General features: G+C 32.9%; 2 protein-coding genes across 2 annotated transcripts; one reads left to right on the top strand and one right to left on the bottom strand.

The window, feature by feature from the left end:
- Positions 1 to 409: 409 nt before the first annotated feature.
- On the top strand, positions 410 to 18,772 carry Nhe2 (Na[+]/H[+] hydrogen exchanger 2). Its single transcript, XM_090107875.1, has 19 exons — positions 410 to 665; positions 3,148 to 3,418; positions 9,093 to 9,356; positions 9,434 to 9,659; positions 10,377 to 10,604; positions 10,889 to 11,106; positions 11,191 to 11,274; positions 11,458 to 11,666; positions 11,734 to 11,859; positions 12,376 to 12,533; positions 13,335 to 13,473; positions 13,672 to 13,812; positions 14,338 to 14,428; positions 14,754 to 14,843; positions 15,629 to 15,829; positions 16,295 to 16,348; positions 16,532 to 16,708; positions 17,224 to 17,572; positions 17,880 to 18,772. The coding sequence occupies exons 1-19, from the start codon at positions 555 to 557 to the stop codon at positions 18,070 to 18,072; spliced, it is 3,330 nt and encodes a 1,109-aa protein (XP_089964001.1). The 5' UTR covers positions 410 to 554; the 3' UTR covers positions 18,073 to 18,772.
- Positions 6,481 to 8,901, bottom strand: LOC149903905 (uncharacterized). Its single transcript, XM_090108177.1, has one exon. It carries the CDS (start codon positions 8,899 to 8,901, stop codon positions 6,481 to 6,483), a length of 2,421 nt encoding a protein of 806 aa, XP_089964303.1.
- Positions 18,773 to 19,648: the final 876 nt, after the last annotated feature.

Here is a 19,648-nt window from a genome sequence, read left to right as displayed (position 1 = left end):
TACTATGTAGTGATATTGTTATTTATAGCAAAACACATTTACTCGCGCTCAAGTAAATTAATTTCCGATCATTCATATCGTAGACTGTTTCTCCGATATGAGTGACGATATCGTAGAAGCCGTTCCTACATCACATGTTTATATGGGTTAGGTTGGAATTTGTAAAGCAAATCGTATTATTTGATGCCGGTAGAGTTTCAATTGTTAAATAAAACTGCACAATGCCTCTATAGTTTAATTTTTATTTAATATGAATAAAATAATATTAAAATTCAACATTAAATAAAAATTAATGCACAATATTTAACGTTGATTTACCTCACAAAGGATCCATTATTTCAGAATACGACGTACAGCCATAAAATTAACTATGCTTTCAACTTATCAGCATCGCGAATTACAGAATTTTTAACCTGCATGAGCTAAGAACATTTGTCCGTTATCCGCAGTACTGAACAGTTAAATAGTGATATTTGTGATAAACCAAAATGCACAAGAAATAAGAAGTAAACTGGTTTAAATAAATGTGTGGGAGGTGATTTGGATTAGAAGATATGACGTCGCTAAAGCATGGCGTCAATTTGAGCCGGCGGGCGTGCAGGCATTCGCTTGGCCTGCTTACTGCCGCTGTTCTTCTCTCAATTGCTAACTCAAATCCTATCGAAGTAAGTATTCAGTTAATTAATTATAAGTATGTCATAAATGTATAACTGAAAAGTAAGGTTCATTTTTAAAATATTGCCTACCGATATCTTAAAGTATGAAAACGTTAGAATTTCAAATATTTTATCATTCAGTCAGCAAATAATCTATTTTATTTGTTCTCGTAATAGTTCATTACTTTTCACGGTCGTTTTCCTAACAGTTTGTAGAACTTTAAACGACAACGTAAATCTGTTATTTTAAGTATCAGTAAAATCTTAGTCAGAAGTTTATATTTGTAGCTCAGCAAAGTTCGATTTAGTTAACGTAGAGGCAGGTACTATAACAAATCAACTAAATAAGCAACTATTATTTTTGATTTTGTACTTGATCTATATACAAACAAATATTTTATTAAATTACAACTCTTTTTATAAAATGAAATCTCCCATATTAATACACCAATCTTTATACGAAAGATAATCAAATGTGATTCTATGTATAGAATACGAACATATTGTTTTTATATAGGGTAGACGTATTTCACATTCTTTAATCTTAGTTTTGTTTTCGTTTTTATCGATATACGATTTTGACTAGAGCAAGTCTTGAGTAAAAGACTTACTCAAGGATCTAATCTACAACTATTAAAAATTATTGTAATACTCATCTGCTGACTACTGCTACAAGAAAGCTTCAATTGTCTTGTTAAATAAGAATTATTTTAGTTCAATTCCTCTCGTTGTGCGAACACAGCAAAATGTAAGCTAACAATTTTTGCTTACAAATATTTAAAGCGAAATATTCATGCAAGTAAAATACTGCACGTGTTTTCATGGTTGTGTTGACCTTGCAAGAATATAATCGATTATTGAAGTGACGGTATAAACAAAATGTTTATATGAATAACTTTATGGCTGAGAAAATGGATGCCATATTCGTATTTTATTGGTCTGCGCATATTTATAAATAACTAAAGAGAATTTTCTTCTACGTTTTCTTATCTGAATACACTAGTGTATTGGAATATATTAAGATGCTTTTCATGTTCTTTTCTGTGAGATTTAGAAATAAACAAGCAGTTTTTAAATATTAAAGGATAATATTCTTGCAGTTATTCCGTATAGGTACTTAGGTAACTCAATGATAGGATAGACGATAGTTATATAGTTTAGGCATTTTATGTTAAATAAAGAAAACTTAAATCTATTTAAAATAATGTTTCCATGTTTGCATAGAGGTCTATGTAGTGAATTACGGACTTCAATTATAATTCCTATTGTCGTCTATAATTTCATTTACTCTCACAAAAATATAAACGTCCATTATAAGTTGAATGTTCAAGAAAGTTCTAGAACAAAGAATGTCCGGCCAAAGGTCAAGATGAACCTTCAATGGCTTGTGGCTGGCAAGAATTCAGCAATAGCGCAACGCGATTGCCTTCTCGACAGAGAGAGAACATCTAATCCAAATTTTATTGTATTTAATATAAAAGATAGACGTAATATGAAATAAGTTAAGAAATAGGCTCTTATTGAGTTGGTTATTTTTATTCATCATGTATCATGTCGTATGAACATGCTCATTTTCGAAGTGTTCGAAAAATGTAGAGTTTATGTTTTATACATATATGTACTTACATAACACTTTTATAACCAATATCATCAATCTTAATTCAGTCATTGTAGGTTATTTTTAGTTCGCAATAATTTATCACACTACTGGAATCGTAAACAAATATTATTTTCTTACATTTATCATGATTAGTTTGTAAAATAAATAAATAATTGCACTTCCTCGAACCAATTTTTATCTAACAAATATTCTACGTAAGCCAGTACAACAGAAATATTTCGGAGACTATTCCCGTAACATGCTGAGTGCTGACACAGGATTAGATAGTAATCCGGTTTATAGAGGATTGTTATATTCGCTCAGCATCCCGCAGACTTTATTTTATACATAGGTACCTTTGTTGTCTGCGATTCAAAGTTGCAAGACATTTAATATTTAAAAAGGTTTATTTATGTATGTAGACTTATAATTATCCAGGCCCCCTAGTCAAGTGGCTTTCTGTTAGCGTAGCGTTCAATAGAATAGACTACGAATGTATGAGATTGACGTAAGCTGTAGATACGTGGTATGATAGGGGGGGCTGGTCTCCCATAAAAAATACATAATTATAATATATACAAATATTGAGACTTTTAAACCAGTATAATTGTGAACCTTGTCTTGATTTGTTGAAAACCATAATGACCTAATGATAAGGATTTGTTTTTGATAGACTTCACGCGAATAATACGTAATATATATCATTTAAAATACGATAACTGTGCTTATGCATTTAAGTGGACACATTATCTTAAAAATACCAAGATTATTTTTAACTCAACCGACCCAATTAGCCCAATGTTATTTTTTAATTTCCTTGCCCATATTACTGTTTACAACGAATATTTTTACGTGAACAATATTCAACCAATAAAAACACCTGTTCCCCAGAGCACCACAAAAGCAAGTCCGTCCATAGCAGTCGATGGGATCTCAACGTATCCGGGACTCGGTTTTGGCCCCATGGGTCCTGTGGCACCCCTACCTGGGGAGCCGCCGGGCACCCAGCTCCAACAGAAGCAGGAGACCACAACTGAATTACCGGTCACTCAAGAACCCAAAAAGGAGAGTACACTGGTGATAGCCGCGTTCGAATTCCATCGCGTTGAAACACCGTTCCTTATTGGTGTATGGATATTTTTTGCCAGCCTCGCTAAAATTGGTAAGAGCTTTTTATGTTCAAACATGTTTTTTTGTTTACTAAATTTAGTCTTTCGTAGATGTGCTATAGTTATGTACTGATATGACGTCGTTGATGTAATGCGTGTTCGTAGTTAGTTCAAACTAATTAGGGACTTTAATATACATTTCATAATATATAGCATACAAGTTCTAGTAAAACAAATTCCACAACGATAACAACATGAACATATCAACAGTGAGGTTTGATATTACTTCGACATTTGTTAATAGGAGCAGTGTTGCCAACAGAACTGGCCCTAATGTCGCCGTTTTTCATGCATGAAGTAGCCTAATATCGCCGAATTTCAGTTGTAGTAGCCTAAAGTAGCCCAAACACCAAAATATCAATATGAATAAAATAAAATGTAGTTTTCATCAATTTATCTATACTTACTTATATTATAAAGCTGAAGAGTTTGTTTGTTTGAACGCGCTTATCTCAGAAACTACTGGTCCTATTTGAAAAATTCTTTCGGTGGTAGATAGCCCATTCATCGAGGAAGGCTATAGGCTATATATCATCACGCTAAAGCCTAACACTAACAGGAGCGGAGCCACGGGGGTGAAACCGCGGAGCGCAGCTAGTTTATAATATGTTCCAGTGTGATAAATAGACATAAGCCAAGTACTAGTAAATTAATCGGTTAATTGAAATACAACGTCAAAATAGACGGGAGTCAAATAATTTTACTAATATCTGGCGTCTGCGTAAAGCTTCGACCATAAATTCCAAAAACGGCCTGTGTCCGATTCTAGGACATGAACTCTCTTATTGAAATGAACGTTAACATTTTAAAAACTACATATTTTTTTTTATTTTTGAAGTGAAACTTCTTTATCGGGGTTGGAAAAAAATTTAGTGTGACATTTTTTCGTTACGCGTGACATTTTTCCGTTACGCGCCATCTTTTTCTTATCCCTACCACGCGTGATTCGACGTATTTCTGTAAAGTTGCATATAGTAAATTATTTTTTGAAAAATAAGGTCATAAAGAAGTTTCACTTCTTACGTGTGTACACTAGTACACGCACACATTTTTTTTAATTTGTTTATATAATAGACCTAACATGTACAATTTGTTTATATTAGGCCATCATTTTAAACGACGTATAATCTAGTTTCAAAATGAGTTAGTAAAAGTGAAGTCGAGGGCATAAATTTGTGGTAATAGAATTAAATTTCCAGAAAATCCGTCCAAAAAAAGTACAATTAAGTATTTTTTTTTTATTATATTAAATTATAATAATAATAACCGTGCGGCGTGACCTGTCCCGATAAAAACGTTCTATTTAAAATCTAAATTTTTTTCTAACCCCGATAAAGAAGTTTGACTTCAAAAATTTTTCCCTAGAGTAGCCTAATCGGCGACCAGTCGCCTTTTAGATTTTTTCGTCGCCGATTCTCGTTCTGAGTAGCCTAAATGGCGAAAATTCGCCTACGTTGGCAACACTGAATAGGAGAATTACTATACCGGCTCGGCGAATGATGATCCCTATGACACTGACAGTAGTTCTCAAGAGACAAACTTGTAATGGCGTCACCATTAAATTAGAAAGTTATTGGAGGCGTCTAAAAATAGCATTTATTAATTTTTACGTAGCTTTATGCCCTTACAATGATATTCCGTTGGAATTATAACAATTCTTAACATTTACGAGCAATTATATCAATCTGACTTTACGTTACTACAAAACGTACATCGTTGGCATTTATCGACTAGTGCGGAAGTATCGATTAACAAATTTCGATAATGGAAACGAGTTCACATTTTTTCCATGCTTAAGCTTTAGTTCATTCACTATTGAGTGGAACAGAAGATCGCAGCATACAACAATTGCATACTCAAGAAAATTAAAAAAATAATAACTATAGGACAAAATGAATTAAAACAAAAGCTGTTTAACGATTATTTTTATTTAAATCTGATGAAATCAGTGCTTGTGCCTCTAATTCAGAATCAGAACTGCAACTGCTGTCGCCTACGTTTATTAATAGCGGTTGATCTACAATGGTGTCGTATCGCACATCTCGATCCCAATCATCGTAGCAAAGTTTTTTAGTATATTCTACGAATTCCCTCCAATTATCCGGAGTGACTTCACTGCAAGCTTTTTCCAATAATGTCAGCATTTTATTGGCTGTAAAACAATATTTATTTAGATTGACTCAAAGTCAAAGAGTAAGACAGAAGTAAAAGTATATAATTTTACATTAATTTACGTTGTGACAAACCGACCAAATAGTATGGTTATATCATGGTTATATCTAAAAAAATGTTAATTTACTTATCTATGATAATATAAGTTTTTTAGACAAATTAAATGGGGGGCTTCCATTTTCTTGGTAAAATAATATACACTGTGTTAAACGGGTTAAAAATTACGTGAAAATGATAAGGTGCATTTTTATGTTTTGGAAAACTTTCGTTTTACTTACCTACTTAATCTATGCTAAAAAACTTAAATTAATACAACAACAACATAATAGACGTTAAAAATTTTAGTTAAAAATTCAGTTTTATGTTTACCGACGTGGCTGAATGCAAACCACGCCTTTGCCTATAAAATAGTAAAGTATCGACACGATCACACGACCCATCATACGAGCAATCACTAAGACGAACTGTCATACGGATCATCATTCGCCGAGCCGGGTATAACTTCAATGTGCATATTCATGATGAAAGCTCTGTTTCTGCTCACTGAAGTTTATTATTAGATTCGTTACGACACAAGCCAGTTACTCTATGTGTTGAGAAATCCTCTTTGGTTCGAACTACATTGCAGTAAAGTTTATTCCCGATCATAAACATATTATTAAATGCCATATCGAAATAGAAATGTTGTATTGGAAAATTGCATGCGCTATTAACTGAGCTTTTCTTCTCTAGTGTTAAATACAAAAAATAGTCTATAAATTACATCTATTTTCTAGTTAATGAGGGAAAGGTAGGTAGTAATAAAACTTCACTTTCAAACAAACGGTTATATATTTTTTTATCATAATAACAAAATATATAAATATAACAACAAATAAAAGAACTACAACGTATTTTTGTGAGATGAAGGCTTCGCTGAGCTTAAGTTGAAAATACTTTGATAACTAAGTCGAGATTTTCCCCGTCGTCTCACAGAAAATACTTTCTTGCATTTATTTCTGAGAAAACTATTACGAGAGCACACTGGGTGTGTGTGTGACCATTTTCGTGATTTATGACGTAGTTTTTTACTTAAATTGTTGCTTTTGGAAACACACAAGTTTAAGATAGGATCCTCCAAAAAGCAATTCGCAATAACGGGTGATTGTCTCGGTTCAAACCCCGTTATCGGCTTAGTATCACTAATTTTTTTGGAACCTTTCCCGTGGGAGGGGCAATGAATATCAATTTCAATAGAACTTGTTGATACTGTAGACATGGAATGATCTCCACATGATAAAGGATTAGTAAATTTATCCTCATATCGCAATGTGTGATAGTTCGAATAAAAGTTGCTAGTTTTTGAATGATTTTCATCAAATGAAGCATTATACGCTTTTGAGTGCAACAGTGAATTATCTTGTGAATTATGTTTATTTCTAAACTGACAGCCAACGTCTCTGATATAAATTATGGCATCACCACCAACATTATCTCCAGGTTCTTCTATTCTATTTCTCTTGGAATATGTGCATTCGTATTGACAGTATTTATTTGATTTTGGGAAATCGCATGGCATTGTAGATGGCATTTGATAAGGAGATCGTGATGGCGAAGTATAATTCATTTGAGGTGCAAAAAAATATCTTGGTTCATACTCATTCATATATTCACATGTATTCTGAGTTGTGTGAAAGTGATGACGATGTTCCAAGTCGCTGTTAAGTGAATCATGCTGATGTGTGGGAACGTATTTAGTTGGAGTATAAACAGGATATTCTAAATTATTGTCTTCTTCATTAGCAGTTTTGTTTATAAGTTCATCGTAGTTCAGGGTTTTGGAAAAAGGAACACATAAAGGTAGATTGATGCAGCGTGGTCGGTGAAGGCAGGGAGGAATGTATTCACAATTGTTTTTTAATACATTAAGCCTTTGACAGGAAGGTGCGACAGTGCATGGTGGATGGTGTCGGCAAGCTTTGGTGACTTTAATTGTTCTTGGCATATTCTTTAGTTTTGGTGGGTTATTAAAACATTTGGTAGAATTACTATATACTTGTTCGCAAGGAAGAATTTGACAGACAGGAACAAGTTCACAAGGTGGTTCATGTTTGCAACTATCTTTATCTGCTATAGGTTTACTTTTTTGGCTCATGTTACTGACATAAGAATACTGAGCTGGACTGAAATTTTCTTGCGTTCGATGGATAGGCGAGAGATTTAGATTTAAACTTTCTTCTTGCTCACTTATAGTTACGATTTCAACTTTCTCATTACAATTTGGACATAAGTATTGCCGAGGTTTTTTACATCTGTATTTGCCACTATTATTAGATTTAATTTCGTTACAAGTGTTGTTTGACCCATTTTGTTTTGAAACGCGCTTTATTCCCTCATCGTGTTTATTAGTTGATTCATACTCTACGTGTATATTGCTTGCTCTCGCACTTGTTTCTTTGTCCGCTAAAGTTACAGCAATATCTGACTTCACTTTTTCTTTTTGGTACGAGCCCACTTTCATAGCACTAACCACTTGATTAGCTACAGTGATAGTTTTACTATTACCGGCTAGTTTAGTTAATGATTTGTTATCAGTGCATGGGCAGGCATATGAAAATAATTGACATGGGCATGGATCTTCAGTGCGTTTACCACGATCCGTTCTCTTAGTTTTCTTTTCTTCAGGAATAGGTTTAGTGTACTCAGTACGATACTTAGCATATGACCAAAACTTCTGCTGTTTTTCATTAAACTTAATATTCTTATCAATACATCCATTATCTTTAAGATATATTTCAGATGAGATAAGAGATGCATTTGGTGACTTTTTTACTTTTTTTGTAATGATTGCTACACTGTCTTTTGCATTTATTCCTGTTTGTATATCTGTAGCACATTCTTGTCCTATTGCATCTGATTTTGTATCAAACCCATTACTTTTACAGTCTTGAACCAAATTAACGATATTATTAGTAGATATTTTTACATCCGAGCCACAATGATATGAATGTCGTTTTGCTAAATTATCTAGATCGTAAAAGAGAGTGCTAGTTGAACGAACAATTGATTTGTCGCTCGATCTTTTATTGAGAGCATGATATTTTTCGCTAGTAACGTATGGAGTATTATCAAATGTATACGACTCGCGTATTTCTGAATATTTTCTATGGGGATCATTAAAAATTTCTTGAAAGTTTGATACCTGTTTAGGTTTTGAATAGCAAGTTTCATTTTCACGTGTTTGTACAAAAATATCATAAATACTCGTATAGGATTTCGCTATGTGATTTCTTATTTTGTTTGGAGATTTTTTCCTCTCTGCCATTATAAAATAATAAAGGATTCAAAACACTAAACTAATATTTACAACTAGAAAATTTATCGTAATTTTTTTTGGATTTTTTGTTTGTCATATTAAAATCATAACACATAAAATAGCCACAGACATGCAGGAAATGTCAGCTTATACATTTAAAAAATAAAGAAGGTTTCATAATACATTATCTTTGGTTGCAGGATTTCACATGGCTCCCAGATTTTCGAAGATTTTTCCGGAGTCCTGCCTTCTTATCTTTGTAGGAGTACTTATAGGCGCTTTGCTATTAAGCACACATAGTGTTCATGTGCAACCTCTAACGCCTGATACATTTTTTCTGTATATGCTGCCTCCTATTATTTTGGACGCAGGATACTTCATGCCTAACAGGTTATTCTTTGACCATCTTGGAACTATACTGCTGTTTGCAGTTGTTGGAACAGTTTTTAATACTTTAACCATTGGTAAGTACGACAATGTTATTTTTTCAAATTCGGTTATAGTTTTCACTGTCATTTTATTCGAATTCGAATGTTTATAGGGTTGTCGTTGTGGGCTTGTGGCCAGACAGGCATGTTCGCGTTTCCAACTCCCCTTTTGGACATGTTATTATTCGGGGCTTTAATATCGGCTGTGGACCCGGTGGCAGTTCTAGCGGTTTTTGAAGAGATTCACGTAGATGAAATATTGTACATAGTAGTGTTTGGGGAATCTCTTCTAAATGATGCCGTTACTGTTGTTCTTTATCACATGTTTGAAGCTTACACGTATGTACCCATATCATTTCGTAATCTTTGCATGGTTTTTTAATGAATGTGAAATGTATTTTCAAAGTTCTTCTATATGTATGAACGATTAAATATCAGACCTTGAAAATGATATTGAAAGTAAGAAAAAAATTAATTGAACAAAAGTTTGTATTTTGGATCAACACAGACCCTTCCTATTAATTTATCATCCATTTGCCAACAATTCCTATCTCTTCTGAAGGATTGTCGTAATATAATAAAAGCCCATTTCAATAAAAATTAGAATGCTTTTAGTATAATCAAATATAAAAGTAATAAAAAATGAGGGAAAAAATTGACATTGGTAAAATCGACATTGAATAAGATATAAGTGTAGGTATGTTTTCCTTACTTTTGATTTATTTTTAACTAGCTTTCCACCCGCGGCATCGCCCGCGCAGTCAAAGAAAAACCTGCATAGTTCCTGTTCCCGTGGGATTTCCGGGATAAAACCTATCCTATGTCCTTTCTCGGGTATCAAAATATCTCTATACCAAATTTCATGGAAATTGGTTCAGTAGTTAAGGCGTGATTGAGTAACAGACAGACAGACAGAGTTACTTTCGCAATTATAATATTATAGTATGGATTAGATAATAGAATATTTATATTAGCTCCTACTTAGCACTAATTCTTGGCGGAGTGCCATCCAATATAAAAAAGGTATCCAAATAATTCTTTTTTATTTCATTGTAGAGAAATGGGGGCATCGAATCTAATGTACACTGACTTCCTCGCAGGCTTTGCGTCTTTTATAGTGGTAGCTTTTGGTGGTACGTGTATTGGAGTAGTTTGGGGTTTTGCTACAGGCCTTGTTACAAGGTTCACACATGAAGTGAGAGTGATAGAGCCGATATTCATCTTTGTGATGGCATATCTTGCATACTTGAATGCTGAAATGTTCCACATGAGTGGAATCCTGGCGTAAGTTTTCTTTTCCTTTTTACACGATTACGAAGCAAAAAACGAGATAAAATACTTTATACCGTATTACTACAAAGCTCCTTCAAACTTTGCAATCTTATTTCACTTTATTTCTGAAGTTTGTCAGTAATTAACTTAAGAACTTCTTTTTCAAGGGAATTTAATTTTGTAGCTCAGTTCATTCGTTATAATGGAATTAGGGATTTTTAAACTCAATATAATTTAACTGATTTAAAATATAAACTCTGTTTTGCAGAACTTAATATCATATTGACTATTTTTAGGATAACCTTTTGCGGAATAACGATGAAAAATTACGTGGAAGCAAATATATCGCACAAGTCTCACACCACAATCAAATATACAATGAAGATGCTATCATCATCCTCAGAGACTATCATATTCATGTTCCTTGGTGTTGCAACTGTTAATAATAATCACGTTTGGAATACTTGGTTTGTGCTATTGACAATTGTATTCTGTTCCGTTTTTCGTATTATAGGTGAGGTGAAAATATATGATGTCTCTATTTTTGTATTAATATTTTTGATATTAATAAGGTATTGTGATCATTTTCTTGTTTTAGGTGTGTACATATTTAGCGCTGTAGCAAATAAGTTTAGGCTGCACAAATTAAATACGGTTGAGAAGTTTGTCATGTCTTATGGAGGTAAGTAATAGTTAATTATATCGGTAGTAGTAGGTAGATTATATTTAAATGAATTTGTATTTTAATCGTTTCAATTGTTTTGTAAAGTATTATCTTATATATCCAGAGTCTGCTAAGCGTATTAACTGGGTGTGTTCAATAACCAGCACTAATCCATATCTAATTATTTTCCGGAAAATATAGGTCTCAGGGGAGCGGTGGCATTCGCTCTGGTGCTATTAATAGATCCGAAAGTGGTGAAACTGCAACCAATGTTCGTTACGACCACGATAGCTGTTATATATTTCACTGTATTTATACAAGGGATCACGATAAAGCCTCTAGTAAAGATACTCAATGTTAAGACGGCCGAGAAAAGAAAGCCTACTATGAATGAACGCATACATGAAAGGGTAAATGAGATTCATGTTCTAGTATTTATAAACTAGTTACTTGTACTACAATGTTTATATTTTATAGTTTATGGACCATCTCATGGCGGGAATTGAAGATATTTTGGGTAAACACGGGAATCATCACATGCGTGATAAATTCAAGAGGTTCGATAATCGATTCATAAGGCCGTTTTTGCTGAGAAATTATCAGGTATTTGTTTTCAATATACTTCATCAGTTTCGGGCTAAATGTTTAAAGTTCATTTATAAATCTTAAATTATTTGTTTTATTAACGGTTTTTGTATTTCGGTCCTTTTCACTTATTTCTAAATACCAATTTCCAATAACGTTTGTGATATCGTGACTGATAACTTCCTGTGGACAGTCTTGACCCCATTCGCGAAGCTTTGTTGTTCTGCCACTTTAAGTTTCTTTTTGTATCTTATAATATTGATTTATTACAATGTTGTATGTAGATTATACTTGGATATTTCTTTTATCTTTATAAGTGGCAAAATCAAAACAAGATTTTACTAGCCGTAGCAGTTTAAATAATTATTCAATGAGTCATGTACTACCAATACATTATTCAACTTAAAATTTTGCCCTTTATCTCGATTTTATACCTACGTATACACGTACTGTAGTTGCTTACTTATCATGTGAATCCATTAAGAGATTACCTAGAACTGTGTTTTTTATGGAATACAAATGATTTGTACACAGGGCGCGGAGCCAAAGATTCTAGAGACTTATTCCAAATTGGCCATGCGAGATGCAATAGAGTACATGCAAAGAAATGCGTCTACTATTGGAAACATTTCCGGTGCAGAGTCGATGTCGGGTATATTTAAAAACTATGCAAATGCTAATTTAAATGGAAGGTAAGTACATATATTATACTAATCTTATATTATAAAAATGAATCGCAAAATGTGTTGGTAAGCGCATAACTTGAGAACGGCTGAACCGATTTCGTTAATTCTTTTTTTATTATATTCCTTGAAGTACGAGGATGGTTCTTACGTAGAGAAAACGTAAATATGTACCACGGGCGAAGCCGGGGCGGACTGCTAGTCTTCTTATATATAAAAATGAATCGCAAAATGTGTTGGTAAGCGCATAACTCGAGAACGGCTGAACCGATTTCGATAATTCTTTTTTTATTATATTCCTTGAAGTATGAGGATGGTTCTTATGTAGAGAAAACGTAAATATTATGTACCTACCACGGGCGAAGCCGGGGCGGACCGCTAGTATTATATAAATTAGGATAATTTACCTTTGATATGATGACAATGATGCACTGTTTCGATATACAAATTAAATTATAATTATTATCTAAGTTGATTATTATTTTTTATGAATTAAGATTGTGGATAATTTGAATTGAATTAATTTTTAAGTATGTACTTGTTTATAATTTATTAACTAATAATTTTGGAATGTATTGAATGTGTTGTAACGTATTTTTTATAGTGCATGCAGTGCTCATTTTTTATTGGTTGTCCATCATGTTCTTTATTTTTTGTGTATTTTTTATGTAATTTCATCGATGTACAGCTGCTAATGAGCCTTAATAAATAAATAAATAAATACACTGTTGAGATACCATAAAATTCCATGCCATTAAATGTTTCTTTCTCTTTCTTTTTGGAATGTTTCATATTTTCTTATTCTTCCAGTCCAAGCTTCAGTCAATTAGATTCGTCAACGTGGAATATAGATATGCAAGAACTGGAATATAATCCGTCCAAAAAGGATTTAACAGATGCTAGAATTCATCACCTTCTTGCTGAAGAATTGTGCAAACCTTATAGACGGGTATGTAAATGATGATTAATTAATTACTTGTATAAAAAACAAAAAAATATATATAATATATTAACTTCAATTGAAAGGAAAAATTCAAATTGAAAAATCTTCATCACATCTTTGCAAGAATTTCCTTTCTCATATAGGCATATTTTGATTTCGTTTTATCTTTACGAATCAGTGAATAAAGGAACAACTTTCTTATAGCATCGTCGTCTGAGTTATAGCCGCCATGCCGTAAATGACCGTGATCTAGGAATGCAAGTGAACTACAAAACGCACATGAACATTAGAAGGCTGGTTGGCGATAGAAAGCACCACCATAAGCGTAGTAAGCGTGGGAAACAGGTAATAGAACCAATAAGTTTTTATTTTCCACTCTTGTAAATTTGATTAGAAGATGATATAGTAACTAATTATAATAATGGAGTGGTATCTATGAAGTGTGAGTAAACATGTATCTAAGTCGGAAAAATTTGGAAATCTTGAAATTGACCAGATTAATATCGGTCAAGCATTCCAATATGCTATATTAATCCGTATCATCCATAATCCGTTGGTACATGCGTATTGAGAATTCTGAATTACCTAAGATCGATTGGCATAAATAATGATTTGGAGTTCAGCCAAATATGACAGTAGGTCTCATTTACGAGGACTCTTCTTTTATACATAGCATTGGTTTTTATGCAAATATCATGAATATTTTTCGCGCTGTATTATACCTAGGCAATTAGGTATATATATTCATGACGGAATATATGTATGTAATTTGCCTTTTATGCAATAAACACATTTTATAATACCGAATAAATAATTTTAAATATTGGCCGTTTTTCATGAAATTATAAGTAGTTATAATTTGTTTTTCAGGATGGCAAAAACCATGTCTCCTTCCCAGAATTCCAGCAAAATGGTTCGGCAAAACAGTTCACGCACGGTAAAAAAAAGTATTATAGATTAGGTACTTAAATAAATTACTTACTAATATCACGAGTGTCAGTCGCATGCAAGCGTGGGTTTTTGGTATATTTTTTTATTTTATACTATCTATTTATTATTTGCGAAACTGTTGTGCTTCTGTGTCACTCGTATAGAGACAACTCTTCTTATATTACGAAACATTTCTATAAATGAGACTATTTTAAGTTATTACGCTGCTATTTTTAATTTTAATGCATGTGCTGCCCACACTTAGGTATAAGTAAAACAGATAAAGCGATATTTTTACACTGTATTAAGTATACCGTAATATGATAAATTACGTAAACCATAACTTTTTTCCACAGATTATATAGATGAGGTTTTGCAAGAGGATGAGGAGACGCCAAGGCGGGAAAATGATGATGGTGGTATTACCTTCACTGCCAAATCTCCACGTAGGTATTCTGCATGTTTGTGTGATCCCTTTTTGAATTTGAACATTGCTCTCACAATAGTTTATTCTGAATATAGAGCAAAAACGGTTATAATAATGTCTAATTGACGATATTTAGCTGTTTATCTTATAGTGCGTAATAGAATTGATAACTTTTTTTAGGGAATTAATAATGCGTATTTAAAATCTCCCTTTTTCTCTTTTTGCTCTACTTTCGAATGACACTATAAAAACGAGAATTGAGCTCGTTCTTATTTCGCAAGTTCAAATTCGATTTAATTGATGTTGTAAACAAATGTTTGTCGGTTTTTCATTCATTTTCTTAACAATACTAAAATTATAAAATACTAATGGATAGTGTGAATTGGTATGTACATAAACAAAATTATTAATTATACTACAGAAGATTTTATTTGGTCATCTAATATCTTCCTGCATGTGTGAAGTTGTTGTTTTCTTCATTTCTAAATAAACAGACTTTTATGGATTTCTTTGAAATGTTAAATTTATTTAGGTTTTGTTTTAATTACGCTCGACAGCTTGCTTCCTAAAAATGTTTTATTTTCTAATTAAGTTAGCTACGTTAACTATACTTCAATCTTTTTTATCTTTAAAATATCTAGAAATAGTAACAGTAGCCAGTTTTCAACCTAGTATATTTTCTTGCTCTTTCCGCTTGTTTTTATATAATTTATGTTTGATTGTCGGTTTCTTCCCTTCTGGCAAATTTCATGTGGCACCGAAAATTCCTGATAAAATCATCAACTGGCTACCGAATTGAATCAGCCGGGTATAAACAAATAAGTCCAACATCTTCGCATAAAGAAAACAGTAGTTCGTTACTGAACCAGTTGGCAAATTTGCCCGGATTCAATCCGTTGAAAGCGCGGATCGTTAAGCAGTATGCTAAAACACCAGAAGAGATACTACCAACGGCTGTCGAAAAGTCTTTACCGTGGAGAAGAGACAGATCCACGTACAACTTCGGTATGTGTTAATGGAGACCAACGTAGATAGCACCACCAGCTTATCAGATGTTTTGTTCGCATATGTCTTATTATTTTTTCTAATTCACTTTACGTATTTAGTTGTCAATGTTGATCTTGTCGCGTTTATATGTACCTATTGATTTTTATTTATTGTAGTTTATGTATATACATATATTTTATGAGTTATAGCTTATGTGTTACCTATTCGTATCGTAAGTATATGTTATGTTATTTATAATTAGCGTAATTACTAATATTGCATAACGTAACTATTAATGGCACCATTTCATCAATAAACGACTGCCATCTTGGTATCACATAGATGTAGAACTGCATCTTTTGATAATTTGCCAGGTTTAAATATAGCAATGGGAACTAACATTAGCCGCATGCCCATTCACACAAAATAATATTTACAAATTCATAGTAAGTTGCTAATTTTCATTGGAAAATTTTCTTTTAGTACCAAATGAGGATATACTCGAAGAAGATGAAAGGAGAATGTCCGATGATAACGGTAATTAACATTTTAACTTGCTTCATAATAATACAAAAAAAAGTTGTATCTCCGAATCATTAATTCGTAAGCTCTATCCCTAGAAAGGTACTGTTTAGCATTAGATCATTCTTATTTATTATAAATGATCTTTTATTGGGAATTCTCAATTTGTCATACACAATTAATAAATCGTAATTTCAGATACATACATGACGGTAGCTGAGCAAGCGCGCGTTGCGACCCCAACGGCTACGGAGACCATGTTGCCATGGAAACGGGAAGATACGGAGGCCAGTGCCCTCAAACAATTCGAGTTCCCCTCTTGGGCGTCTAACAAGGAATACTTGGCTTATAGCTCACCCTCCGCTACATTTTTAGGTACCTACTTAATCAATGTTATTAGCGGATTCATATTTTTGATGTTGAATATGGAATTTTTTGGACTTTCAATCTATTTAAATTGCTTATTAAATAATATGGTTAAATGACGATGGATTGATGATATTAAAAAAAAAAGCTTGCTAACTATTAAATCGCAAAAATGCAAAGACAAACGGTTATCTAGTACCTAATAAGTTCTTTATTATACACGTTTAACTTTAAAAAGAAAACGCTCTACTTACGACTTAACGAATTCTGCGCGAGTAGCATTTTGACCTAAAGTTAGCAGTTGTATAACCTATACCCCTTGAATTATTTTTTATTTTAATATTAACTGCATAATATGAGCACAACATGCCTTATTGCACATTTTATCCTTTCAACGTCTACAATTTTTGCTCACAGCTCAACAGAAGCAATGTAGACATGATACCCTAACTTATTAGTTGTTAATTTTTAAAACTTATTTATTTCTTTTTCTTTCCCCTACCCCTCATTCAACTATCACTCAGGTGGTATAGAGAAGCCAAAACATCCGAAATCTATCATAGGTTTGTTCCGAAGAGAGAGCTCTAGTTCCACGCAAGGTGGGAGTGAAATTCCTGTGATGTCAGATTCTGAGGGTAAAGCGGAGTCGAGCAAAGGGGACACGTCTTCGAGTAGAGGTGACATAAGTGGGCTAGCAAAGCAAGGCCCTAGTCTACTGTCAAAGAGGAGCACGAGCTTGGGAGGACCAACGGTGCTTCTTATGGAGGACGTAGCTCATTCCGATCCGTTGGGCGCGTCGTCAAGACCTGCGAGCATCATGCAGGGCCCACATAGAGGGCAGTGTCGACGAGGATCGATGTTAGAACTTACGGGGTAAGGTTTAACTAGAATTATAAGCTCGATTATGTCACTTTTGTCACATTTCTCGGCAAACCTTAGTGGTTAAATCTATACTGATTTTGTGTGCGGCAAATCAATCCAATCTGGTAAAAATAAGTCAAACTCATTATTATCTATTAATGAAATCGAAACAGCCAACTTTGGAATGATCTCTAGACTCTATTACAAAATTATACAGACAGTATAGTAAAGACTACAGTAATGATTTTAAAATACTGACTACACAAATAGGTGGATTTTTAGCAGGATAGAGCCTCAATTTTTTTTGTATCGATTTCAGTTCACTGTCACGGGATGCGATAACCAAAGAGAAATGCAGCAAATCTCTACCAGAGAGCGAGCGCATGGGTGTTCGCCGTCTTGCGCTCGGTCAACAGAGCCTTCCCCGCGAGACCTTCAGCCGACAACACACCCTCACGTCCAACGTTCTCACCAGCTCATCGTCAGACGACTCCTCCGACGAAAACACCTGAGTATCAAGACGTGGTGACCCAGATCGGTTACCACTTCTTAAATATAGGACGTTGAATTAAAAGTTAGCTTTTCTGTATAGCATTTATATAACCCGGCTAGATTCATTATTGAAAATGAAAACTTTGCTTTAGAATGAATTATCGAAATAGCCGTAGAAGTTGTTTAGCAAAAGTTGAACGATTTGACGTATACTTGTAAATATATAGATGCTTAGTAAGTAAAATCGATACCGGTATTACCCGATGCTGTAATCAATTTATATTAAAATAAATAATATAAAAAGCATAATATTCGCCTGCATTTGTGATATTATAATATTATTAAATTTCAATTTGAATAATTACAGGTTTTTATAAGAGATGGTTTTCATTTGTGTACCTAGCCGTTTTATTTTAGATGTTTCGTTGAGAAAAATGTTTCAACAGTATTTTTCTATGCAATTTGTATAATAAAATACAAATTATACAAAGTACTTATGATAAGGTAGTGAAATTATAGACAAAGTTCTTGTTATTATTTATTTAGGAGAGACGAAATTTCCTATTACGGTACCGGTTGCCAATGACAATACAAATAGAAATAGTAATTAACTGTTTGTAGATAATTAATTTGTTGTGTATAATATATAATTCATAGTATTATGTATCATAATTCATTAATTCATAACATTGTATAGATATAGTTTAAGCTTAGGTCGGAATGGAATGGAACAATTTCTTCGCAATTTTTTATCGTTTATATTTGTTGTGTAAAAATAACCACCAATTTAAATCACTAAACTACAAATATTGTGAACATAAACTATTAAAATAAAAATAATATTTAAATCCTATATTGCCTTTTACCTATTAATGATACCTTCATTTTGTGCAAGTATGAATTACCTACTATCATCAACATTTTTCAAAACACATTTTTTTACAAATAACATAATATTTATTACAAAATATTATAGATTTAACTATCTTAACTGTCATTGGCAATGTGATATTGTGTGGTTAAATCATCGGTTAAGGGTGCTATAACAGTTTTTTAACAAAAACCGCTATTTTACGGTACAATTTTAACCCAAAGCACTTACACGTGAGAACAAAGTAATATCTTAATTTAAAGATAATATATTCAGTTATACGATCATCTTATAAAAATTGTACGACGTCATACAAAATTGTCACTGAAATACGATTTTCCCAGCACAATGATCGCATAAAATGCAAAAAAATGGGGTCTAAACCGGTACACTTTTAAGAAAATTAAAAGCCTAATCTATCTTCTTACCTATAAATTATTGAGGGATATATAGTCCTTTATAGATTGTGATAATTTTTTTGTATCTAAATCAAAATTTTATTTCAATTATAAGCTAAATTAAAAATACTTGTCGATTTCTTCATACATTTTGCTCTCGCGGGTCGTCAGACCGCGCTCAGAAGCGCTCTTGGAAGGACGGGTGTATCGCTCCTCGTCCCAAAAATAAAAACGAATTAGAAAAAGATTATTGTGTGTATACTGTCGTTTTCGTGATTTGAAATATTTGATACTTTATAAGAGTAAACTGTATAAGTTTCATATTCC

This window comes from Colias eurytheme, chromosome 12 (assembly GCF_061535395.1).
Source record: "Colias eurytheme isolate Ceu_HAF_F1 chromosome 12, ilColEury1 Martin Lab GWU primary, whole genome shotgun sequence".
In the NCBI taxonomy this organism is placed as follows: domain Eukaryota; kingdom Metazoa; phylum Arthropoda; class Insecta; order Lepidoptera; family Pieridae; genus Colias; species Colias eurytheme.
Note: the sequence above shows the minus strand (reverse complement) of the source record. Positions and strands in the feature narration are given on the sequence as shown.

Bases quoted from the DNA above. Each gene is read 5' to 3' on its own strand.
- Nhe2 (XM_090107875.1), top strand. From the start codon at position 555: ATGACGTCGCTAAAGCATGGCGTCAATTTGAGCCGGCGGGCGTGCAGG. The intron at 9,660-10,376 runs GTATGTACCCAT...ATTTCATTGTAG, and splicing joins CACATGTTTGAAGCTTACAC to AGAAATGGGGGCATCGAATC. The intron at 12,534-13,334 runs GTAAGTACATAT...TTATTCTTCCAG, and splicing joins AATGCTAATTTAAATGGAAG to TCCAAGCTTCAGTCAATTAG.
- LOC149903905 (XM_090108177.1), bottom strand. From the start codon at position 8,901: ATGGCAGAGAGGAAAAAATCTCCAAACAAAATAAGAAATCACATAGCG.